At 42.4% G+C, this 27305-nt stretch overlaps 1 protein-coding gene across 1 annotated transcript in view; it reads right to left on the bottom strand.

The window, feature by feature from the left end:
* Positions 1 to 27305, bottom strand: part of LOC150089100 (uncharacterized) — a 129394-nt gene that overhangs the window by 24349 nt on the left and 77740 nt on the right. Inside the window, exon 3 of the mRNA XM_090370410.1 lies at positions 3285 to 3427. Within this exon, the coding sequence (XP_090226536.1) occupies positions 3285 to 3427 (143 nt within the window). The remainder of the gene's footprint in view (positions 1 to 3284; positions 3428 to 27305) is intronic.

Below are 27305 nucleotides of genomic sequence, written 5' to 3'. Positions count from 1 at the left end.
GAATGCAATGTGCTATCATCGGCAAAACTATGGATAGGATTTCCAGTCAATGGAAGAAGGTCATTAATATACAAGAGGAAAAGAGTGGAGGAAAGAACTGAACCTTGGGGGACACCGGCATTAGTGGAGAAGTTAGAAGACAGAGAGCTATCTACCATCACCCTCAGTGAGCGATCAGAGAGAAAACTGGATAACCAATTACTAAGAACAGTTGGCAAACCATAAGATGGAAGCTTGTTTAGAAGACTTTATGCCAAACACGATCAAAAGCCTTTGAGATGTGAAGAGCAACTACTTGTGTTTCACCGAACCTTTCCATTGAATTAGTCCATAAATGGGTAACATAAGGCAGAATATTACCAGTGGATTGACACTGACGGAATCCATATCGGCGATCATTGATCAGACGAGAGGTTTCTAGGTAGTTTAAGAGTTGGCGGTTAATTGATTTCTCCATTACTTTAGGAAGAAAGGAGGAAGGGACCTGGAGGAAGTCCTGAGTGTGGGAAGATCGGCGTGGAGGTAGAAAAGAGCCGTAAGCCTAGCAGATCAGGGAAGAAATCGGAGGAAGACCTGAAAGATCGGAAACTCACCCAGGTGGTAGAAAAAAGATACCAAGTAAGTCAGTTTAGTGAATTTTTCTAACAAGAACGGTGTTGTAAAGAAATCCATGGGAAATAAATGGACAGGACAGTTTGAGAACTATTGTAACGTGATGACTACTATATTGTAAGGATAGCAATAGGATATAATAGAAATAGAGAGAGAGAGAAAGAGAGTGAGTGAATGTTACTCATCTGTGATTAGAGATATTGATAAGAAACTTGTGAAAAGTAAGAATTGATTTCATGAATTGTCTAAATGCTATTAACGGAGTGAAGTGTATTCAGTAGAAATTTCCTCCATAGAGTATGTAAGAGAGAGACTGAAAAATTATTGGAGTTATTCAGTTTATGTTGGAAAGGATATATATATGACCATATAAAGGTGTATAAGATAGAATATTTAAGATTTTGTATTCAGAACATAGGAAGTTTATGAATTGTTTAAGAAGGGTGATTAAGGGAGGACACCATTTCTTGTATAATAATAAGTACTGTGTTGTAAAATTTTGATAATCATGAATATATAGTGTGTGTAAATAATTGTTATACAAATGGTAAATAAATACTTGTTATGTTAATTCCCCTTGTTTCGTCTTAATAGATTGACCTCAGAGCTATAATTAGTAGTACGAACTATCCAAGCTAGGGAAGCTAGAATAAAGAGAAAAATAATAAAATAAAGTCCTCAGTACTTGGATCTTCTGATGAACAAACAGGATAAAATTAAGGGAATAATATATTATGCAGCAGGTAGCGTGTGGGCCTTGGAAGGGAAGTGAGGACCCCCCTGTTTAAAGGAATAAAGAAAATAAAAACAACAGCCTTTGTGGTTCCAAGGTAAAGGGGGAAAGAAATAGCTAAGGGATAGATTAAAATCAAAAGAGAAAATAAATAAAGAAAGAGAATAATTAAAATATCCTCCCCCCCACAGAGTTCTCTTTACCGCGATGCTGATCCCGTTCTACAAGGATAGGGATGACGACCATCCGACAGTCCATGACCAGTAGTGCATTGTGTGAACAGATTAATCATAAGCTTCTGAACTTATTCGTGTACTTAGATAAATTTGGCTTGGCCCTAAATTCTCAGAAGACTGTAATGATGGTGTACTCGCTCACAAAATCGCCTACGCTTTTTACAACCAAAACTAAATGGCATAACTATTCCAATTTTCACAACTCGTTGAGATCTCGGGATATTATTTGATACTAGACTTACGTTCACGTCTCATATTGACTTATGCTTGTAAATAGAATGAACTTCTTACGATGGACAACCAAACAGCACCTCTTGCACTTGAAACAAACTACAACAACTGCAAGCTATATAAGAACCACAGTGTATTCGGCCATATTGTATGGTGCTGAAATGTGAGCGTCAGCCACCTAGTCTAGGAGAATATTTGCGACTGCTGAAGTGGGCCAACAACAAACACAGCCGCCTCCATCAGTGAAGGACCACGCAGCTTGTTGAAGAGCTGAAAGTACAGCGTTTACTAGACATCATTGCCTGGATTGTTAACCACAATAAAGATGATCTCTTCACCTTGCTTCTGGCAGCTATGTGAGTGGCACATTCCACCATCTACTTTAAGAGGCACGAAATCCCCGAGGATGATAGCGAACAGACTGAAGATGGCCGACAGGTCCTTACGATCGAGAGCGTTGCAGTCAATTCACAGCTTATGGGAACTGACTTTGATAAGCTTGTAGAAGATCAGAACTATAGAACACAAAGCGCGGTGTGGCTCCTGTTGCCTAGCAGTTCTGTGTCAACAACTGTGTGCGCCATTGTGTGTAATTATTTGAATCAGCGCGTAACTCGCATGGGTTGTTTCAGTAGATGTGATGTTAAGCTGAACTTTTTACCACAACTGACACGACTCTACACAGAAATGTAGTATTGAGACTTTCACTCTTATATTTTAGCTCTTCTTTTATATTTCATTTTATGCGAATCCTCTGTCATTTTCTTCCGTGAATGGAATTTGTCTCTTACAAATGTACTGCGTTGGGGCTCAGCAGGGGCCTAGCGGCTAAATGGCCAGAAGAACAACGTATACAACAGTACACGTAAACAACACCCACATATTTTAAATCTCTGGCCTTAACAGTGTTCTGTATCACAAGACAATTCAGTTTATACCACGCGGAGATGGGGGGGAACCCCTGGTGCCGTTTGACCGTAAAGACATTTTGCACTTTACCAATGTGGTGCTATATTTATGTTTGGCGAAACAAAGAAAGATTCTTTCTTTCTTATCCGAGCAGGCGGTGCACTTTTCCGGCCGCTCCTCTTCCAACTGATACTTTTGTCGTCTGCCATCATCGCATAAGACGATTCTGTTCAGTGGAGAGAATTCGCCAATTTCGGGTTTGGTGTTTTCAAGTAAGTGGGGGTCTCAGATTTGCAGAGGGGGAAGAAGGAAGACACCTTCTTATATTTTAAGATTCTTTCCTTCTTTTAAGTTTCCTTCTTCCCCCGTGCATTTTGCGATGGGGAAGAAAGAAGAGCACATTGCTCTGCCAACGCGTATGCGATGAATGTGCACGAGGACTACCTTGCGACGACCCACCGTAAATGAGAAAAAGTAGCCCCTGTACAAACGTCCCCTCGCGAGATGAAATACGATTTCACCCCGTCAACTGACCCAACAGCAACAAACAAACAACCACTCACCATCCTGGAGCTCCCCTGGAACGCACAAATCTTGGATGACTTGCCGCGATTCGGACACCACTGAGTCAAAGAGCCTCCGCTGCGCGCTGGTGAAGCAGTGGTTGGTGTGGTCCTCGAGACAGCGAACACCCTCCTGGAGTTTCCTGCGAAGAGAGAGAAACAACTACAACGATCCATCACTGGCGATCAGAAAAAAAGAAAGTGAGAGATAAAGGCGCGAGCGCAGCAGTGTGGACTGACCCTTTTAAAAAAGGACTTGAATATGTTTTTGTACATTTTTATTCAAAATATATAATAGAAAACAGGCCGTGTGCGTCGGGTTGCATTTATATCATCAAAGTTTCTCGCGACGACCAACTAACTGCTTAAATAAATTTATTAAAATAAAAATAAAAAACTGTGCGAACCGCTAATTTTGAACGCTCCGCAGTCGCCGAACATTATTGGGTTGAGCGGCACAATTTTGAACCCCGACGGGATATTGAAATCGTCGACTATTCACGTGATTACCGCCAGCGCTCATGGCTTGAAGCACTACACATAGCCACCAATATAGTACTATGAATCGAACGAGGGGAGTACACTCGAACCCTATTATAGATTGAACTGTATTGCAGTGCGAGGAGCGCTGGCGATCATCACGTGTACGTAAGTCACGTGTACCGACACCAGACTCGTGATAATGCCCAGCTGACTTGTTCTATTGTAACCATTAATATCTACTAAAGTACACCAGTCACAGACTAGCTGATGAAGAAGCACTTCGCTTCGAAATCTACTACGCTTTTATCTTACTCTATTTTAACGCTTTTACTTTATTTCTGTTTTATCTGATGTATGTTTTTATTTTAATAAATTCATTTTAACCAGTTAGTCGGTCGTCGCAAGAAACTTCGATGATATAAAATATATAAATTAATTAATTCAGAAAACACACACACATCAAAGATACACTAGCAACTCCTCGCTATCTTAGACAGTTGTGGCTGCCAACAACTGTAGCATCATAAACAGACTTCTAAAACTCTAAATATTGTCCACGTCTTCTTGGTAAAATGAATCAACGACAGACAGTTCAATCAGTAGAAGAAATTTTGCAATCGATTCCAAACAACCTAACAAAGCATTTGTTTTGTTTTGTCACGGAATCCTCCCCCCTATTGCACCTTTCATATTACTGGCAAACCGGATTGGGACCGCCAACCCGAGGACCCCCAAAAGCAGATACTCACCGGACGACAAAACAGACGTGTATTTTATCACCCGTGATGTTTTGACGAGTACCCATGGGAGCAGAATGTTCTTATTTTACGGATAACAAATAAAATAAAAACAATCATTATCCTTAGACATTCCTCCCTCCTAAAGTGTGTGTCTGTGTGTGTGTGTGTGTGCGTGTGGTATCGCTGGTGGCTCCTCCTAGGCATTTGCCCTTCTCCACCTTGTTCATCTGTGTTGGCGCAGAGCGGGCCCGAAAAAGTGTTGGCCCTCGTGTGTCAGCCTAATGTGCTCGTTTGGGTCCACTATCACCCGTAGTGCTGAAACGCACAGAATCCCGCACCCATCGGAGAGGTGCAATACCGGTGGGCGTCAACAATCCCGCTCCCAGGTTGCCCAAACCAGGGAGCCAGCAAAAAGAAAAAAAAAAAAGAAGCTCTGTGTAAATTAACCTATTGATTATTTTACTCAGCAAATATTGCGATTTTTACCCGGCTTAAATTTAACTTTAAGATATTGCAAAAAGGAAATTTAAGTGTTAAAACTTTGTACAAAAGCATTTAAAAGGACAGCCGGTGGCAAGTAGTCAAAATGAGACTACTGGCACAGAAAGCATGTTGATATTCGTCTCCTCCCCTCCAAGATACGTAGCAATGAAATACATCTTTACAGTCTTCCACCAGAAGAGGCGCACTGGAAGCAGATGATAAAGCCAGTAGCATCAACAGGGAAACAACAGCCGCAATGAGACTGTTTCTCTATAAAGCGCTGATTGCCATGCACTCAAACTCAGAGGAAAATTTGATCGAAATTTAATGATGACGTTTTTTATGAACAACCACAATGAGACTGTCGAAGCCCATTAATATTAGCTGGACCAAAGAGAGGTTGCTCAACTTGAAATATCAACCTTACAAGAGGCCACTGCCACGGAAGAGCATAATGATCCTCGTCATCCTCCCAGTCAAAGGCACTCAACAATTATAAATGTTGCTTTTCAATCTTCCACAGAAGATATGTACTGGATAAAGATGACAAAAACGTCAAGCGTCAGGAATGAGGTCAACAGCCACAATGAGACTGTGCCTCTACAATACATAGTTTTACAATTCATCATTTCCCACGCAGTCTAGGAAATCATTTGATGAGGAAATTAGGAGTGATGAAAGTCGCTGTGATGAAAGTTGCTGTGATGAAAATCGCAATGAGACTGTCACTGCACGATTTATATAATCTAATCCAAAAGTGGCATTTTTCAGCATATAGTTTGAATTTTATATTGAGCTATGTGGTGTTGGATCAGTATGGTATCTATCAGGGTCCAGCAAGCAGGATGTTATAAGAATCAAATAATGAACTTGAGGGTTTTTTTTTTTTTTTTTCCGAAGTATACCAAGAAATTCTTCCCTCACACTGGTGTATAAAAGGTATGAGGTATGTTCGTGTCAGACGGCACCTGAGATTTCTCCCATCTCCGCGTGTGTTTCGCTGTATCGAGGACAGTACACTGTCAAGCCAGAGACTTGAAAGCGTGTGGGCCATGTCTGTGCGGTGTGATGTGTTGTGCCCATTGTTTATCCGACTTATTGGCCGCCAGGCCGCTAGTGGGCCCGACGTTGTCCATACCTCGCCACGTGGAGGCTAGCCGGATGTGTCCAGTATCACAAAAAGTTGAAGGCGCCTCCGTAGCCGTGGGCGGGAGCAGAAGTGCGTAGCACACGCTTCTTGATCAGACCGGGGTTCGAGCCTGTGAGCCACCAAATACGGAGGATGCGGAAAGGTCAGGGAATGACCACCGCATATCCCCGGAGTAATACGCCCTTAGTTGCTAATGCTCCTAAAAACCAAATAACAACAACAACAACAAATTGCTCTGGCATGTCTTGCCACCTGGTTTCCTGGGGTTTCAGTGGCTATAGGACCTAAATATATATATATATATATATATATATCAAGAGTTTGACATTAATGCTTAATGGGATTGCTGTTAGGAAATCGCTGTTTGGAGTTGAAAGCTAGAGAGGTGTTAAAAGGCCTAATAAGTCGGGCAAAATTTTGATGTTATTAAATTTAGACGTGAGGCTATACGCTAGATGAAAGATGACAGTGTTAGTTGTCCCCTATTGGGACCCACAGTTGCCCACACTTTGCCACAAGGACATAGGTGAGGCACCCAGTAGATTATTTAAGTATCCTGTCAGGCTCCACCACCTAATTTCCAAGGATTTCAGTGGCAAGCCTAAAAAAAAAAAGGGGGGGGGGATGTTCACTGCAATTTGGCCGAAAGAGATTTACACGAAAGTGGTAGAATTTAGGCGTTCATTAGAATTTGGCGGTGTGCAAAAGTTAAGGACGAACACTATTTCTAAAGGTTACAACCACAAAATCAAACGAAAGAGCCTGTGGTGATTTGCATAACTGTGGCCGTTCAGTAGAAAGCTGGTGCATTTGCAAAAATTTGAATCGTGATGAGAGGGCTCACATAAACAGATAAAAGCAGCAGTTCAGCAGTTATGTGCAAACTACCGAATGGTAGATGAGCACGATTGTTACACACGTTCCATTGGTACGATTCATACAGTGCTACAGACAACGAAATGGCCAGTAGACAACGTCTGGATCACCCTACCCGGGGTGGGTCCAATAATTGGGAAAGTCGAAGTACAAGCAGTGTGGCTGCAGAGTTCGGTGTCGCCCATAGCATCGTCTCACGTGAGTGGTCGATCTTCAAAACGACAGGTACAGCTGTTCGAAGGACCAGTGGTGGTCGTCCACGAAAAACAACGCCCAATGATGACCTCTATTTACTCCTACAGGACAAGAGGGACCGACACCAGACAACAGGATCCATTGCAAACCAGCGGAATCCATTGCAAACAGGACGCAGGATATTGCGGTTCTTTAACTTGTAGATGGTGCCTCTGAATAAAATATATAAATCTATGGGCATTTCACCACCAGGAATTTGAGCTGCATTATTTGAAATCGTGCGAGGGACGCAGTGAACAGTGAGAAGAAGAGATCTTTGAATTGATGTTAATTTCCTCTTCACAGCAACCTTAGCAACCTTAACATGGGCCAATCCGTTCCGGATTGGCCCATGTTATATACATATATTTTTTTTTTTTTTTTTTTTTGTTAGTTGTTGACGCATCGGCTTCTGTGGCCATATTGAACCTCCCAAAGTTTTTGCATTTTCTACTGTGATCCAAGCCCGAGGCGGGTTTCGAACCAGCGACCTTTGGGTTGCTAGGGAGGGACTTTACCCACCCGGCTAGCCCGGTGGGCCCATGTTGTATTGGGTATTCAACTCTTCAACAGTGCTGCGCCCAGTCAAAGTGAACTTTGCTGCCAACTAGCCGAATGGCGACCCAGGTCCGACACCTTTCCGAGCCTACTTAATCTCCTTTTCCCGGCGGGGGACACCCCTGTCCCCTCTTCTCCCTGCAAAATCCACTTTCCCTCTGGTGTGGCATGGGCATGCCCGCTGAACATTTGGGGGCCACCTCCTCTATCGGTCCCTTTCTTCTTTTTCTGCCCTCCAGCCTTCCTTCTCCCACCCAAATCTGTCTACCTTCACAGCGCACAGCCCCACATGTCAAAATTGTAACTACACCAAAATTGCCTGCCCGACCCTTTTCGGCCAAAAATAAAACTCATCCAGCGTGCGATCCCTTCTCGCTGTTAAGGCAAATCTCTTGGACAAACAAAAGCACCAACAGCGATTAAAGCAATGTCTTTTTCTTTTTTCTTTTTTTTTTTTATAGGTCCTAGCCACTGAAATCTGAGGAAAGTAAGTGGCAGGACCTGCCAGAGTACTGATTCCTTACTGGTAATACCTGGCTAGCCTCCACGTGGCGCGGTACGGGCAACATCGGGTCCCATCAGGGGCCCGATGGCCAATAAGCCAGATGAACGATGGGCACAACAGACTACACTATACACGATCCACTCCATAATGCCATATTTGTGCCAATAGCTTGCTATGGAGCCTCAGTATGGTGTACTAGGGCCTCCCTTGACCGAAATCGCCGTAAACTAGACTCCATACAGCGTTCTATGCTCCTTGCCGTAACAAGGGCGTGCCGTACAGTAAGCACCCCAGCTCTACAGGTGCTAGCTGGATGTATACCCCTACACCTAGAGGTAATAAGAAGAGGATTATATCAACGATTGAAGAAGAGTATTCCCACCGAAACAGCAGGCATCACTCTTAACCTTGATAACAACCCCAAACAGGAAAGGAAGAGAATCTCTGAAATTATGTACAGGACCTGGCAAGAGACATGGGACACCACCAACAAAGGATTGATAACCAAAAAGTTCATTCCCTCTGTGAACCTCATCAATCCAAAGCCTCCTCCCTGGTACTCACCAGGCCTCCATACTACATTTCTATTGACAGGCCACGGACCCTTTAAAGCGAAGCTAACATCCCTAGGCATAGAAGAAGATCCACTGTGTCACTGCGGGGCTGAAGAAACGTGGGATCACGTGATGTGTGATTGCCATGAATATGACGAGTTCCGGCTAAGGTTTTCCACTAAAATGCAAGAAAATCCCCGGCACTGTGAGCACCTGATTATAATGGACGAGCAGCGCTATGCCGCCTTTACAGAGTTTGCGCAGTCTGTCTTCACTGCTAGACGGGTTCGGCACCCAAACACCACCCATTGAAGATCAAAGTAAGAAACTTCCTGGATATGACAGTCCTCTCAGGAAAAGGAAAAAAAAAAAAAAAAAAAAAAACACTCCTTTTTTCCTTCGTCCCAGGAGTGACAGAACCTACACCAGTACAGCTCAGCTGCTGCCTTTAGGCCTCCCTAGCCACGCTCTCTTGCGTGGTCCTTTGCCTCCACTCCCTGGCGGGAGGGGGAGTTCATCCCTGGTGTCCTTCCCCCTCTCCACCCCTCTTTTTCACTCTGGTGGGCATGGGCCTGCTCCACTGACTTGGGGTCATCTTCCCTATGGACCCCGTATCTCTGGCTTTTCCCCCCAGTCTTCAGTCTCCCTCCCCTTCTCTAACTTACAACTAGTGTCTGAATCAACTCCAAGTTGTTTGAGCCCTACACCCAAAAACTTAACAACATCAAATCGCCCAACTAGTACTCCCTTTGTTTTGGCTGACCCCTATCTATAGCGTTTTTTTTTTTTTTTTTTTTTTTAGGTCCATGCCACTGAAATCTCAGTAAATTAGGTGGCAGGACCTGCCAGAGTAAATAACTAAGTAGTGTACCCGGTCTGCCTCCACGGGGCGGAGTGGGGCAACGTTGGGTCCCATTAGGGGCCCAGCGGCTAAATGACCAGATGAACAACGGTACACGACACTACACAAATACAAAATCCATATACTTTTAAACCTTTGGCATTGACAGTGTTCTGTTTCACACCCACAATGTATAGCATGCGGAGATGGGGGAAACCCCTGGTGCCGTTTGACACTAAACACACTCTACACTCTACACTCTACGATCCACACACTTTAAATCTCTGGCTTGACAGGGTACTGTCACTCGATACAGAGAACACCGCGGAGATGGGAGAAATCCCAGGAGCCGCAATCCCAAATACCAAAAGTGCTGCGCCTGTGTGAGTCGTCGGACCCGGCGCTCACCTCTAACATCAACCCCTCGCTGACCTTTGCAGATTTGCCGTCGGGTCGTTTTTTGACCATTTTGACGCCAGTCCTGGTGCATTTTAACTACGGCGGCTGTCGAAGACCCCACCAGTTGAGCCGTTTGGGAAATCGAGGAACCAGTTTGTTGAACACCCACAATCTGTTCTTTATTAAAGTCCGATAAATCCTTCCTTTTACGCATCACCCTCGGAATTCTACTACCTACAGAACCGCCGACACCTTATCTATGCTACGTAGGTCGACTAACTCTGCATTCTCGTAGTCACATTTAGTTTTCATAGGGTGGTTGTAATTATTGTAATTCAGTGATCACTCAGTGTGTATATAAAGTTATCATAGTAAAAGTATAATATGTGCTATATAAATGCTGAATATGTATTTAAACATAACAGTGTACAGCGGGCCATAAGGCCAAGGTAAGTTATAAAGACTAAGACATAACCTATGTAGGTCTGCAATGCCATAAACATGTAATTAGTATTTAATAGAATATAATACAATATATAATACAATAATGATTATGTATTATTATATATTTATATACTACTATTACTAATTATATGTTTATTCCAGGGTATGGCATTGTAGACTTACATAGGTTATATCTTAGTCTTTATAACTTACCTTGGCCTTATGGCCCGCTGTACACTGTTATGTTTATATACATATTCAGCATCTATATAGTACATAATATATACATATATATATATATATATATATATATAGTAGTAGTAATATTATATTGTCAACTAAGCAGTTGAGAGAAAAATAGGGAAGTTTTATGAAAGGAATCACATGTCAAATGCTGCAGAACGCGCAGGGGAGCAGTAAAGGAAGCAAAAGTATAAAAATGTGTACTTTGTAACGTAAGTATAGAGTCTGAAAAGATAGAAAAAAGAAGTACACAGAGTGTCTGAACTAAAAGAGGTTTAAAGGAAAGTACAAAAATGAAATAATTTTGAAAACCTCCCGCAATAATGAAATGGGACGATGGAAGGAAACAATATACGAAAAATTACTAATCACCAAATAAATAAAAAAAGGGATATCGCTGTATTCAGATATGGGAGGGCAATTACCCTCCAATACGTTGCAAACTACACACACTTTTTTTTTTTTTTAGTAGTTGTTGGCGCATAGGCTTCTGTGGCCATAATGCACCTCCCAAGGTTTTTGCAGTACTTTGATCCAAGCCCGAGGCGGGAATCGAACCCGCGACCTTTGGGTTGCGAGGCAGGCACTTTACCCACCTGGCTAGCCCGGTCGGCGCACGCACGCACGCACGCACACACACACACACACACACACACATATATATATATATATATATACGAACAGTTTTATTTCTAAAAACCGACTTGGTTAGGATAGAAGTGCGTATAAACAAGTTCAAGTGTGTGGACCTAACTCCTGCGATAGTCGCCAGGAGCGCTATAAAATTCACAAATTTAAGTATTTAATGATGTTCTTGCAGAAATTTAGTTCTTTCACAAGTACCAAATATTTTTCAATCTAATGAATTTCCATCACAACCCCCTCCCCCCCACTATAAACGAGGAACATAAACAAAACTCCCAATATTATGGGTGATATCGTACTCACTATAAAGTCAACCAATACAAATGGAGCCTCCGTAGCCAGGTGGGCAGGAGCAGCAGTGGGTAGCACACGCTTCTTGATTAGACCGGGGTTCGAGCCCGTGCCCACCAAATATGGAGGATGCGGAAAGGTCAGGGAATGACCACCGCATGTCCCCGGAGCAATATGGCCTTAGTTGGTAATGCTCCTAAAAACTAAATAACAAACAAACAAACAAATCGATCTGAGCTCCGACGTCACGATCCAAAATGGCAGCGCTCTAAACACAGTTTCCCACCACAATTTCCCCCCTCCACGCCATTTTGAAGTGAGACATCGAGGAAGACAATATGGCACAGAAATACGTACACAATTTCACGTTGAGCGAGACCGAAATAACAGAAATAAAACGGGTTAACGAAGATGGTCAACCAGGAAATATCACCTGACCGCCAACAGCCTCTCCCTATAGTCCAAAATATTCAACAGACTCGTTGTACAACTCGAGACTTGAGCGGGACAATAAATTTCAAAAATAGCTGAGTTAAAGAACAGCAGATGCATTGGCAGCCATTTTGCCTTTTTAACACTGTTTTCAACGGTGAGTCGGCCGTAAAAATAAACGTTTATATTTCAACAACCCCTCAACTGTCAGCTGCAAAAAAAAGTGTCTGCAGACTCATCTACTGTTCACGATCTTGGCACACGTATTCATCACTTGTGGGATGGCCGGAAAACACAAAATTACGACGATTATCCAGGAGCTAACTTAGCATAAACTAACACTAGCGCTGCAACCAGCGACTCCCTCCTAAAGTAACCTAAGTATTTTCAATTAGATGGGGTAAGTTTGCTCAGAAAATGCTCCCGCCCTTCCCCTGGATGTTGGACTCCTATGGATTCGCTTCGTGGGTACGCAGGCCCTGAAAATAAGCGCATCTTCGAATAAAAGGCGGTGTTTATATATGTTAACTATACGAAGGCTCTGAAAGTAGGATAAATATGTTTTCTATATTTTGGCATCACAGAAATCATAGGGGGTTACGTCAAGGAGTGACGCAATGCCAGTAACAGGAAAAATGCTAGAAGGAGGGTTAACATATCGTTATAATGAATACGTTACAAAGAATAGTTATTCGCAAAACATAGTTACAGAATTACAGATTTTTTTTTACACTGAAAGGGGATCTACGCAGAATCTTCGATGCTTGACAGAATCTCTCGGCCATTTGAACATGGTTGCTCTTTGTACCACTTTGGCGACCACGCAGTTTGTGGTGAGAACTTATTCCTCGATTACACGTCTTCTTTAGGATTTGTCCTCAATAAACCTCTTCAGTAAGCGAAGGGCGAAGCTTCCTTACAACACCTTTCTAAATTTCAGCATTTCCGTTATTCCTGAATTCAATGAAGTGAGAACACACTTAAGTACACGTAGAAAGTGTATCCTGATCTATCCGCCAGGAGCTCCAGGCTACCACAACTTAAACTGATCGGACAATACATAATTTAAGCCTGACGTAGCCGAGTGGTCAGGAGCGAGACTGCATAGCACGCTTTCCTTGAGTGGACCGGGCTTCAAGCCCGCAACTACTAAATACGATAAATATTTGTATTGACGATTTATTGTAAACTCTAATGACTTGGTTGTCGTGCCGGAGTATAAACAAGATTTATTTATTAAAATATAAATCTGACATCTATACCCCTATATGCCTCCGACACTGGAAATTGGATTCTGCGGTGGCTGAACCGTCTGGGAGGAATCTGTACACCATCTCGAAATCCGGTCTCCTAGTCAACCTAGGCGTGACCTCCTGTAAGCTCACTGCCCTCAAAAAGAATCTATGAACGCTCACCAAACTGCTAACCTGCCAGTTTGATGTCCCAGTTTGATTATATCTTCATCGATATAAGATATAATCTCACTCCCAAAAGCAAGAAATAGAAACCATCAGAGCCAGCCTCTCCCACTTCGGATGAAGCTATCTAACCTGGACTCCTTAAAAGGAATGTTCCCGCGCAACACCTTCTCCATTGATCCAATAAAGTTCGAAGACAATAACACATACAGAAGCCAAATTATGAATCAAATCACCAGGAGAAAATTAAGGTGAAGATTAAACTGAATTTTTAATGGAAAGAAGTAAATTTTGTTATCACAGTTACTGAATGAAAGAGCCTGACGTAGCCGAGTGGTCAGGAGCGCGAGTGCAAAAGCATCCGCTCTTTGAGTAGAGGGGAGTTCAATCCCATGACTGCTAAATACGATTATCATTTGTATTGATTGATTTATTGCAAACTCCACTGACACTAGCGTTGTGCTGGAGTATAAACAAGAACATATACAGTCACCCCGTACATTTTTTTAAGATAAAATTTATTTTAAAGTGAATTGTAACTTGCGATTAAGCAAATATAATTATTTCATTTATGCAATTATTATAAGTATCTTGAAATTTGTATAAAGTTGTACGCTGTATATTTCGCAATATCTGTGCACCCTCTTAGCCCACTGGCTGTACAGGGGGTGAACCTTTGGTGAATAAACTGATAATAATAAAATAATAATTGTTGAGGATATCAGCAACATGTTTGAAGTGAGTTTTGAGTCAAAAATGACCCAGCGATTTCTGCACGTCTTGGTGACTAGTGGGATGGGATGGAAGTTCCATGGATTTCCAGGTTCAGCTGCGTTGGATGTGAGTTTAGAGAGAGAATATCGTAAGTGCAGACTTCCTAGGATATCTTGTTATGGAAAGCTATAAGAATTATGTTGACAGATTGAGTAGGCTGCTGATGATGGACGTGCATCCAGTATTTGGGCTGTCGGTTTCGTGGATCCGATAGAGGAACTTCAAGTCGTCAGCATAGCTAATGAAATCAGTTTAATAGCAAAGGACTGGAAGGATTGTGGTGGTAAAGATGAACCCAGATAGAACCCCGCCTGAGGAATACCAGCCTCAACTGTCAGTGTGAAAGAATTTTTATTCGCGGTCAAATGGAGAGCCTTTGTCGTAAGAGACGAATTTAAGAATTCAAGGACATCGCATTTGATCTGGCTTGCTTTCTAACACAACTGGAGGATGATACGGACATCAATGCATCTCAAATGCGGATTGGACATCGAAGTAGACACCTTCTAAATTAAGGAAGAACTTCCAGAATGGTGTTAGTGGTGGCCAGCAGGTTTTATGATGATCACTGTTTCAGTGCCGGATTAAGTCACGGGCTAGCAGGGTCCTTGCCCAGGGCACCAAAAACAGAAGAACGATGAGGCAAGAAAGATATATTTTCTTAGTAAGATGATGCCGAAAAACCTTTGTACCCAGAACGCGGAAATACCTTGTTCCGGGTCTGCTCCGTTTCAACGCGTAATGTACATATGGAGAATCATATGGCAGAATATGATTGGTTAAGATTGGAAGAAGGCACTTCTCCATGACTTTAAAGGGTCACGTGATTGGTTAAGATGAGAAGAAGGCACTTCTCCATGACTTTGAGGGGTCACGAGCCTTTCATTATTGATCTGCTGAACTGTGTCGCTGAGGTGGCTCCTTGTGTTGTTTTGGAAATGGTGCGCACTGTATAATAGTTGAAAGCTGCTGGGAAGCTGAGTGGTGAGAATGCCATTTGGGATTCCAAGAAGCGCATCCATGATGTAGACACATCCTTTAAGATAAATCGTGCGATTCCATCATTTCAGCACAGGACATTATTATTATTATTATTAAATCCATTTATTATTATACCAAGTGATTGCTTTCACCCCTTTTACACAGCCAACCGGTTAGAAGGGTGTACAAAAATGCAAGAGTGGCAATTTTTACAATGCAATATTTACAAATCATGTTTACAATATTTACACAAGTGCGAATCGTTTACAGAATGTAATTATCGACAACTTTAGAAGAGGGAATTATTCACAGTACCATTTAAAAGTAGATGTCCAACAGCTATTTTATATTTTGGTCATTCCTTCCTGTTTATAAAGTTCAAGTTCCTACCTTCTTTCTAGTTCAAGCTTCTTCTTCATACTTCTATAGTTCAAGCAAGTTGTAGGCTTCAGAGAGGCTCTTCACTCTCTACTGCTTGCCTTCACAGTATTTCACAGGGTGGTCTATTGCCAATGTATTGAAAAGGGGGACTGCGTTGTTCGGAAAGAAGTTCTTCAGACAGCACAGGTTGGATAGTGTAGAATGCAACGGTAAGTAGGGATTGTCATTACTGCGTGGAGTAGCGATAACTCCGTGAAGACTGGGGGCGTTAATCACACCAGTTAGCATCTGAGAAAGAAGAAGAAGAAGAATATTCCTGGATGAAATGTGAACTCTCCAGGATATTTAAGTTGGTTGGCATATAAAACAGCCCTGGGGTCAGATGGTGAATGCGCTGACCGTGACTCTGTTCATCCATCGCATTACCCACTACTCGACTGCCAAGAATCTGTTTATGTACGAGGTCGGTGCAGAAGACCAGATTGGTGATGCCCACACGTGATCACAATGGGTTGTAGGCACCGATGGACGTATCCACCGACTACATCGACGTGGAATAACCCCGTCAGCTCTTGTCGAATTGCCCACATCGCCGAAAACGTCTTAGTTTTCATGGTCGAGAAATGGTTTTGAAAAGTGAGGCCGGACCTCGTCCCAAGTCAAGCCGAGGTCGGTGTGAGACTTTACTTTCCTTAAAAATAAATAAATAAATCTTTATTTGTCCTACCAAAATTAAAATCTAGGTGTACATTGGTAAGTGACAAATTCCCTTCACGGCAGAAAATTCCAGGGGATTACCATAAAATGTGAATAAAAGAATGTCTAAAATATACAAGAAAGGTTAAATATACACTAAAAGATGAAATATAAACTGCATTGCTCATCACTACATTTCTGTGTAGAGTCCTGGCAATTGTAATAGAAAAGTTCATTTTAACATCACATCCACTGATCAACTTGTGCGAGATGTACACTTGTTGAAATAAGTACACGCAGTTCTTGACAGAAATTCACACAACTACTACACAACAACAGTAGCCTCAGCGAGCCACACTGCAGTTTGTTTCGTATATTTCGGATCTTCTGTGAGCCTTAGTAGGTCAATTCCCATATGTGTTAGGCACTGAATTGATTCTAACGCATTGGCGGGTATAAACCATCTTCAGTCTGTTGGTCTTTATTCTCAAGGATTTGGTGCCTCTTAATGCAGATGGCACGATGTGCCACTCACAAAGCTGTCAGAAGCCTGGTGATGATGTCGTGCCTGCCAGTCATCATTTTGATTGTGGTTATTAATCGTTTCCAGGCAATGATGTCTGGTAAACGCTGCAGTTTAAGCTGCTCAGAGAGTTGCGTGGTTCTTAACTGTTCATGGAGATGGTGCTTATGGTTTGCCCACTTCAGCAGCCAGAATTCACTCGCATATATTCTCCTAATGTGGGTAGGGGTGGCTGACGCCCACAGTTCGGCGCCATACAAAATGGCCGAATACACTGTGGTTCTTAAATATCGTGCGGTTGTTTTAGTCTGTTTCACGTGCAAAAGGTGCTGTTTTGTTGCTCAACGTAAGTAGTTCATTTTCTCTACAATTAGGTCAATATGAGAGTTGAACGTAAGTTTCGTATCAAATGTTACTCCGAGATCTCTATGCGTCTCAAGAACTGAGATAGGTTTGCCATTAAGTTTCGGGTGTACGAGCGTAGGCGATTTTTAGAGCGAGTACACCATAATTACAGTCTTCCGAGGATTTAGGGCCAAGCCAAATTTGTATAAGTACACGAATAAGTTCAGAAGCTTATAATTAATCTGCTCACACAATGCCCTATTGGTCATGGACGGTTGGATAGGTGTTAGGATCTTAATATCGTCTGCATAAGCTGCACTCCGTTGTGATGTCATTTTTGATTCTCTTTTTTGAAAATGTGATTTGGGTTGATTTAGATATGTTTAGCTTCACACCTAACTGCAGTAGATAGGGTACAAGGCTGTTGATCAGGTGGGTTTGTTCAGGGTCATTTGATTTTATATATAATTTGAGGTCATCTGCATATGATGAGAAATCAGTATACCTTGCGAGGAAAGGTTCAAGGGCCGCGGCGAACCATAAACCGGACAGGACACCTCCATGCGGTACTCCCGCGTTATAACGCGCTCCTCTTTGAAGAATTTATGGCTGATGATGAGTTGTCTTGGCGTAAAGATGAGGTTGATGGCTTTTAGCAGGCTTCCTGTAATGCCAAAGTATTTTTCCAGGATGTAGATGAAAGCGGGAATTGAGAGCTTATCATAAGCAGATGAAATATCCAGGAAGATGACGTCCAGCTGAGATTTACTGTTGAGAGCAGTTTGAATTATAAATTGGGTATCCAATAGGTTTGTATATGTAGATCTTTTGGGGATCACAGTATGCAGATGTTTGGGTCTATGAGAGAAGCATTGGTCGATCAGTGCTCATAAATGATAGTTTTCTCAAACACTTTTAACAGAGAGTTGATGCCATGAATTCATGCCATTGATGACATGAATTAGCTCTCTTTTTGAAATGACGTGAAGGCATCTCGCTGACACCTTCCTGTAGGTCTACCAGGTCGATGCACTTGTTGAGTAAATCTGGAAATGTGAACAAGTCCCTGAATCGGGTTAAGTTGTTGTGGCAATTGATCTCGCCATGCCTTTCCACTCCTAATTGTTTTAACGATGTATGCTTGAATGGCTGTGGATTTTCTTGTACTGAACTTAATACGAGATTTTCAGTATGTGTTCCTGTCTTGTGGGTGTAAAATGACTTTCCACTTTGCACGTAGGTTTTTCTTATTACTAAATTCCAGGCCGAGCTGTCGATTCCCCCACGCTTTGCTGCGGCTACAGATTGTGGCTGTTTTTGGAGCTACAGTTCTTGCGATAAATTTCAGCAAGTAGGTTATTAAGTGAAGCCTGAGGCATGGGTTCCATAGATTGAGGGCTCCCCAGGGTAAATTGGATGGTGCGCAGCAACGTTTCTGCTGTGAAGGGAAGGGCTAATCAGTTTTCTTAACCGCTTTCTGATGGTGCATGAGCATAATTACGGAGACGCAATCACATTGCGTCTGCAATGTGAAAAAACTGCATTGGTCCGTTGAGTGCTACTGGAAGTGAAATTGGTAGATGGTGTGACTTGAACGCTGTTTCTGGCTGGCTGTCAAAAGTGTTTTCTGTTGCGCAGATTAGGTTTGACATATCCCCTGGCTTTTTCTGCCGTGAAGGGAATTTGTCTCTTACAAATGTACACCTGCATTTTATTTTTGGTAGGACAAATAAAGATATTACAGCCACCGGCATGAGCATAATTACCGCGACGAAATCCAGGTTGGCTGGAAGCAACGTGAGAAGACTGCGTTGGTTGAAGTCGACACACGCTAGTATTGCGAGCAAAAAAGATTATCCCAGTCGGGATTTCGTTTAGGACGCTGTGTTTTTTATGTATAACATACACTCGTCACATCTAGTGTATTTTTTTTTTTTCTTTTTATGTAAACCCCAAACACGAGAGGTATTAGAACCTATAGTACTTAGTACCGTGCTTGGGTTGGAGGTTGAGAAGAGGAAAAAAGATATTTGTTGACATTGGACTTGAACTTCTGTAGATTGTAATTTTCAGCAAATACGTATGAAGGAAGGTTGTTCCAGAAAACGGCAGTTGAATGAATAAGCTCGGAAGATGACAAGTTGGTTCTGTGAGTTTGAAGTTGGGCAGTAAATGGATGTTGGCTGGTGGCGGCACGTATTCGGACTGTTTTGAAAGAGAGAGCGGGAATTATAGAAGCCAATTCAGAAGAACAGTGCCCATGGAAGTACCTGTAGAAGAGGCATGCAGCAGAAACAGTACGTCTATCAGACAGCAAGTGGAGAGACTCTGTTAGAGATGAATCATTAATTAACCTAACTGCCCTCTTCTCAATGGAATCAAGAAGCCTGAGAGGTACAGACAACAGGAGAGGTTTTGGAGCCGCCGCCCCCAGATATGGGAACAATGTTTCATGCTAGAGCGGATTTGCGATTTATACAGAGTGAGCAGCTGTTTGGAAGAAAAGTAACGCCGAGAGCGAAAGAGAAAACCAAGTTTTTTAGATGCAGAAGAAGCAATATTTGTAATGTGCTTGTGCCAAGAGAGATTAGAAGTCAGGGTAATCCCCAAAAGAGATAAATCATTTTGCCTAGAAATCGGAGTGTCACTAAAGATAAGCATAGGAGCAGAAGAATCCTTTTTGCGAGATATAAGACAAGACTGAGTTTTAGAAGGGTTGAAATCAACTAAGTTGTCTTTGCCCCACTGGAGAATTACCTGAAGATCGACATTTAAGGAATTGGTAGCAGATTTTCGAGAAGTTGATGCTGATTGAGCAGGACAAGGTTTCTCAAAATGGAAAGTGGAATGCAATGTACTATCATCGGCAAACCTATGGATAGGATTTCCAGTCAATGGAAGAAGGTCAATAATATACAAGAGGAAAGGAGTGGGGGAAATAACTGAACCTTGGGGGACACCGGCATTAGTGGAGAAGTTAGAAGACAGAGAGCCATCTACCATCACCCTCAGTGAGCGATCAGAGAGAAAACTGGATAACCAATTACTAAAAACAGTTGTCAAACCATGAAATGTAAGCTTGTTTAGAAGACCTTTATGCCAAACACGATCGAAAGTCTTTGAACTGTCAAGAGCAACTACTTGTGTTTCACCGAACCTTTCCATTGAATTAGTCCATAAATGGGTAACATAAGCCAGAATATGACCAGTGGATCGACACTGACGGAATCCGTATTGGCAATCGGTGATCAGAAAAAAGGTTTCTGGGTAGTTTAAGAGTTGGCGTTTAATTGATTTCTCCATTACTTTAGAAAGAGTAGAAGTAATTGCGATGGGACGATAATTGGATGGGAGGGATTTGTAACCCTTTTTAGGAACTGGCTGAATATGAGCAAATTTCCAAGCAGAAGGAAAAACACCTTTGGAATAAGAAAGTGAAAAAAGCCGGCAAAGAATAGGCGTAAGTTCAGGAGCACAGGTTTTGAGAACAAGTGGAGAAATACCATCAGGACTTGGAGCTTTCTTAGCATCAAGGTTCGTCAAAATCCTTCTGATATCCTTTTGACGGAAGACCACAGGAGGCATTGAATGGAGCGTGTTGAGAATGGTGGGAGGTGTTTTATCAAGATCATTAATACATGAGCTGGAAGAAAAATGGGATGCTAGCAGGTCAGCTTTATCCTTGGCTGAAGTGACAACAAAACCATCTGGTTTGGACAGAGGTGGAAGCAGAGATGGGCAAAAGTTGCGGCCAATAGCTTTGGCAAGAGACCAGTATGCTCGGCTACCATTAGGGCAAGAAGCAAGTTTTCTACTCTTAGCCGGTTCAAACTCTAGTTTGGATTGATTAATAACTGCTTTACAATTGTTGCGAGCTTTGCTGTAGGCAGAAAATGAAACTGAAGAATTAGAAACAAGCCAATTACGATATGCAACATTCTTCTCTTGAACAGCCTTAGCACATTTATTGGAAAACCAAGGTTTAGATAAAGGACGAGATTTTAAAGTGGAGTGTTTGATAAAGGATTCCATTCCTGCAAGAATAATTTCACTGACACGATCTGAGCAAACGTTTACATCAGAAGTTTTGAAACAGTAATCCTTCCAAGGAAAAGAAGAAAAGAAGTCTCGCAGGTCATCCCATTTTGCATTCTTGTAATGCCAAACAACACGAGGTTGGGAATAGCCATGAGGTAAAGGTTCCGTTGGAGAAGAGACAATCACCAAGTTGTGATCTGAAGTGCCTAAAGGACCACTCACTTCGCCCGTGTACTTAGAAGGGTTGTTTGTGAGAAAAAGATCATGCGTATTGGCTGTATGATTCGGATTGTCCTGTATTCTTGCAGGTAAACAATCTGTTCAAAGTCATTAGTAATTGCAAAAGCCTCAACATCTCGACCAGCTGGGTCGGTGTGACTAGAAAACGGAAGCCAGCTGGAGTTGTGAACATTAAGATCACCAAGGAAAATTACCTCACTGTTAGGAAAGTTGGACTGGAGAAAGTCAATTTGCAAAGAGAGGAAGTCAAAGAGCTCCAAGTGATTAGTGGATTTGGAAGAACGATAGAGACAACATTGCCATTGAGATGAATTTGACAGTATGAGGTAGAGAGATTTTAAGCCAGTGAAGATAGAAAAGAGGAGATTCCAAATTCCAAGTCTGTGACGGGGAATATCGGAACGGACATATGCACAAGTACCACCTTTGAGGAGAAAGGAATCATACAGCGAATAATTTGGGCATCTGAGATGAGCAGTAGATGAATCAACCGATAACTGAGATTCTGTCAGAAAAAGTACATGGGGTTTGGCAGATCCAGCTAAATCCAAAATGATGATCTTCAAGAACAAACTTGACCTGCGGAGACCCCCGCAAATCAAGATCTCTGGTGTGCAACTGCCTTTAGTTACGCAAGCAAGGGTCTTAGGGGTCACTATAGACCACAAACTCTGCTTCTTCCCACACCTCCAACACCTCAGCACCAAAGTTAAAGGTTTTTCTGCCTCCATCCTCAGAGTCTCTCGAAGTGATTGGGGTTTGTCTAAGAGAACCTTATCGCTATACTACAAAGCAGTATTCCTACCCATTGTAACTTATGCTGCCGGTGTGTGGTTCCACCGTGCAGTTGTTATAAAAATGAGAAACAAACTGAACTCCATTCAGAGAGGAATGATCCTGGCTACCCACCGTATATGCAGGACTGTCTCCACGGCAGCAATTCAGGTAATTGCGGGAACTCTCCCGCTTGATTTGTTTACGATCTTCCGTGGGCTCTGCTTCAGAATCAGAAAGAAAATACCAACCTGTATTCTGGGTATTGAGCTTAATCTCACTGCAGATGATAAGTGGGAAAAAAACAAGATGTTACAGCGAACTGGTCAACATCTGGCAAACCAGGTGGAAAACGTCGCCACAAGGCACAGTAACCAAAAGATTGATCCCCGAGGTAAAGTTTGCGATAACCAAAACTGCAAGATCCTGGTTCTCTCTCAGCCTTGAAACGTCCTTCTTGGTGACCGGCCACAGCTCCCTCAATAAAAAGCTATACCAACTGGGGCTTCTCTTTTGTGGAGGCAAGGAAAACTGGTACCACCTTCTTTTTGACTGTGACTTGTACGAGGATCTCAGAGATCAACTTCGGAGAGACATTCTGAATGACAATGTGGATCAACTAATCCACACTCCAGACAATCTTTCCTCCCTGCAGGCCTTTGCATCTGGCATTTTTACCAGGCGAAAGACCATGTATGCCAATGCCAACCAAAACCAGACAAACGATTCTACAGCCTACATTTCACACTTGTGAAGGGGAAGGCTAAATTCAAATTTTTATTTATTTTTATTTATTATTTATTATTTTTTTATTTTACTATAATTTTTTTTATTATTTATTTTTTTTTCTCTATGTATTTTATTTTTTATTTTATTTATTTTAATTTTTATTATTTTTATTTATTTTTTTATTATTATTATTATTTTTACCATTATTATTATTTTTTTTATTTTATTATTAATATAATTATTATCGTTTTTTTTTGCTCAATTTGCCACACTATCAATTTTTATTTTATTTTTATTTTTCATACATAAATATATCACTTTATTATTATAATATATTACAATATATTACCTTTATTATAATATATTACCTGCACGCACCACTAGCTTTTTTATTTTTATTTTTTTCTTTTTTTTTTTCTTTTTTTTTTTTGTAACCTGCACCACGGGTAGTTTTTTTTTTTTTTTTTTTTTATTTCTTTCTCCTCTCTTGCCTCTGGAATGGGCCCCCAGAGGTTCCTGGCCCACCTGCTGATAACACCAGGTGGGTCAGAGTCTCTTTACAGACGGTACGTGTTTTATTGGGACTGGCCCACCTCCCCGTGGTGTGGACGAGTACCCAGGATCATCTGTCCAGGTACCTGAAAAGCGGCCAGAACAGAACAACAGAACACACGTATAATACACACAAACCTCCGTCACACACATATCTGGCCCAATTGTAGTGATACTGATCTTCACAGAGATACGAGGCGAAGTTGAACAAACGTTCTAGGAGGCGCCCTTTACAAAACACATGTCCACATGTCACTGCAAGTGGAAATGGACATCGTTGAGATTAGAACTGAGACCACGTATATTTGTGAAATTAACTAGGAAGTGTTTGGGAGGTTTAGATCTTTCCGCAGATAAGCTTGCTCTATTAGTTTGACATTTCATGGTGTATTCAATAGTAAGAAAGAGTGGATGGGACACGCTGTATGAAGTAATGAAACTTTTGGATATGGCTTACACATAGTAAGAATATACCCAGATCCTTGACATAACGTGGCCTCGAGAATGCTCCCCGCATTCACACTACTCGGACATCCTCCAGTCACTCTCTGGCAGAGTAGAGGCAGCAAGATTATACACTAGCTGATCCGGAAGCTTCCTAGAGAGTTACCAATAGGTTCAGTCCGGTGTACTAACTAGCGGCCGGCCTGCGAACACCGTTTTAGAGCTGTACCCTCGAAATGTAAGGAATATTGGATCTCGCCACGACGTTCATCATAACCTCAAAAGTCATCAATCATACTGCATGATGGAAGAGATGGGGAAGGGTTGACGGGAACTTAGCTCTAGAGACAAAACATGGGTTCCACCACTTCAAGTATCCAATAAGCAAAGTGGTGGTATTTCACCGGTTGATGAGAGTCATCTACCACCTAGTACTGCCTGGTAACATGGAGGGGCGGCGTTCCTCCATGTGGTGTGGGCGCCACACCTCGACCCCTACTTACGTTGGTTCACACCTGGGTGGTCACCCACCGTGTGCTTGTTCATGGTGGTTATACCCAGGATTACTAACAGTCCCACCATCGTGAAGGTGCAAGCAGAGGATTTGGCTGTCACAGACCATTCGAACTTCACCAAAATTGGGTCCACTCGAGTGTCACTGGAATATCAGTTCCATGAGCGTTTTAGACTCCCAGGTAGCAAGTGAACTTGTGGGGCATATCTGAGAGGATGTCTGTGACAATCTCAAGGACCAATGTTAATTTTAAACCAATAAAATGTTTTTGTTTGATTTAAATAACTTCTTTTTCGCACGCTCTCCCATCAATAGCCGTAATCATTTCACTAAATGTAAATTACCCCGCCAAATACTTATGTGCCACGCATGTGCACCTCTGTCACACCCTGCTGTCTCGGGGAGAAGGGCACGCTTCTATTCGATGTAATTAAACGGATTGCAGTCCCCGGGGTTTCACTAATCCGAGGATAACGTTCCGAGCCGCTCGAAGAAATTTTAATTCTTGGAGTCTGGACTCGGTTAATCGTCACAAAGTTCCCGAAAGGCTTCTCGGTGCCGCCTCCCCTGATCGCTGGGTGTACTCGCTGCTAAAAATTATATGCTTTCATTTCGGCAAACAGCATCGGCGACAGAATGCGTGCAATTTACAGACGATATGAACTTTCACCTCGTTGCCCTTAAGGCGAGTGTGTTAAGTGCCAAAGCAACTAAGGCTGCGAGGCTGTCGTGTTGGCTGAATCAGGAAGGCTTATTCTAAAATAGGCCAAACAACCCGTTCAAACAGATACGTTTCCCTGATCATGAAAAGTTTGGGACACCCAATAAGTTGGGCGCATCTTAGAAATCAAGAGGGAGCACCTGGGGGAGGGGAGGGGAGGGGAAGGGGGTTGCCATACCTCGACTGATATCGGAGTTGTTTCTGGTGAAGATGGACGGTGGCTTTCTATCCCTTAGGGCGCGAAACGGGGCCAACTACACTTCCCCGCTTCTGTGAATGACGTCCCATCCACATTCAACAACAACAACCCACACGCGCACGTTGTTTGCTGCCCGTAATTCGAATTCCTTCGCAACCTGAGCGTGCGACGAAGAGTGCCTCTGACCGGTAATCGATAAACTCGCGAAACAGCCCGGTATACGGACACTAACCTTGGAAACCCCCCCCCCACCCCTCCCCCATATGCCACGCAGCAAGCGAGGAGTCTCCCTCGGGCGTTACAAGTTCGTGTTGAAGACGGAAAGCGGCGTTTGTGTACACTGCGCGGCTTCGGCTCGAGGCAAAAATCTGTAAACCCGAGACGTGATGCGGTGTGACACGCCGCTCGCGCAATACGCAACCCGTCTCTGGTTTACGTAGTGCGCCAGAAAGAGCTGGCGATAGTTTCGAAACAAGTTCACCGGAAAAGGAACGGAGATGTTTTCGCGACTGTCGGTGCACGTGCCCAACTTACGAATTCTCTGTCGAGTCCAGTAGCGGGCAAAGTTATTTCGACGCGACCCCCTTTATTAAATACCGTATAAAATTGACGCCACCCCTCGATGTATTCCCCGAGGTAAAACGACCCGATTTTTAGAGAAGAAAAGTGCAATTTTATAATTTTTTGAGTGCCGAGAAAAGAATAAAACAATCGTTTCCTTTTTAATTTGCGCCTTAAAATAATTGTTTCAACCGAATACGGCAAAAAGAACAAATCCAATCCTTATTCTTCAGTTAAGACTGCCAAACAATAAAAATGAACCAAAAAAAAAAAAACAATTAATGAGAAGGACGAGCCCGATAATATTAGTGATTGCCAATGTCGCGTCATCTTCTGGTTCAAGTGTGCAACGCTGTTTTGTTTTCTTAGCTGTTAATTGTGGGAAGCCACCCTCACATAAACACGCACACCCGAAAAGTAACAAAACGGTTTATATTTTGGCCATTTTCGATAAGGTCAGCACCCTCTGACGCAATAACCAATCGCATGTCGCTGTTCGATCTCAATGTCCGACGACACTTGCTCGTGTCACGATCGTCGTGACACGCGGCTAAAAAGAACTCACTCTGTTCACCACCTCCACACGTACTGGCACGCTCACACAGAGTGTGCTCAGTGGCGATCAGGAAAGCGCCTGTAGCCGCAGTCGTGGAAAGTTCGTGTGGGAAACAAAATCTCGCGGCAGTCCGCGAATCAAACGATCACCCCGCGTTGAATAAGTTGAGCGAGGTACAGGGTGGTTGGGGAGAGGGCGCCACCCGTGGTTCCCACAACTGCGCAATAAGTACTCTTGTGAAGTATACATCACTCTGTAAAAGCCAGACAAAAGTATTCCGTGTTGTATACGATAAGTGTTATTATTATTATTATTATTATTATTATTATTATCATCTGTTTATAAACCTTAAGTTCATCCCCTGAAGAGTGTACAAATACATATGTTTTTCTAAATACAGCGTACAATTTTATACAAATTTTTGATATTTAAAATAACGAAACTGTTTAGAAAATTATATTCCTTAATAGCGGTAACTTTAAAATAAAATTGATATTAAATTAATATTGCAATGACAAATACAGGTTGTTCTACATATTTTTCTATCATTACCATTTGCTTTCCCTTAAAGTTTTGCGTTAAATTATTTCCATTTCTCATACAAATAAAGCTCGCATTTTATAATAATTCTGGTGATTTAGTCAAGATTTCATCCACAATTTGGCTTCTGTATCTTCTATTTTCTCTAAACTTATCT

This window comes from Mastigoproctus giganteus, chromosome 3, assembly GCF_048544385.1.
Source record: "Mastigoproctus giganteus isolate SK-2022 chromosome 3, ASM4854438v1, whole genome shotgun sequence".
Classification (NCBI taxonomy): domain Eukaryota; kingdom Metazoa; phylum Arthropoda; class Arachnida; order Uropygi; family Thelyphonidae; genus Mastigoproctus; species Mastigoproctus giganteus.
Note: the sequence above shows the minus strand (reverse complement) of the source record. Positions and strands in the feature narration are given on the sequence as shown.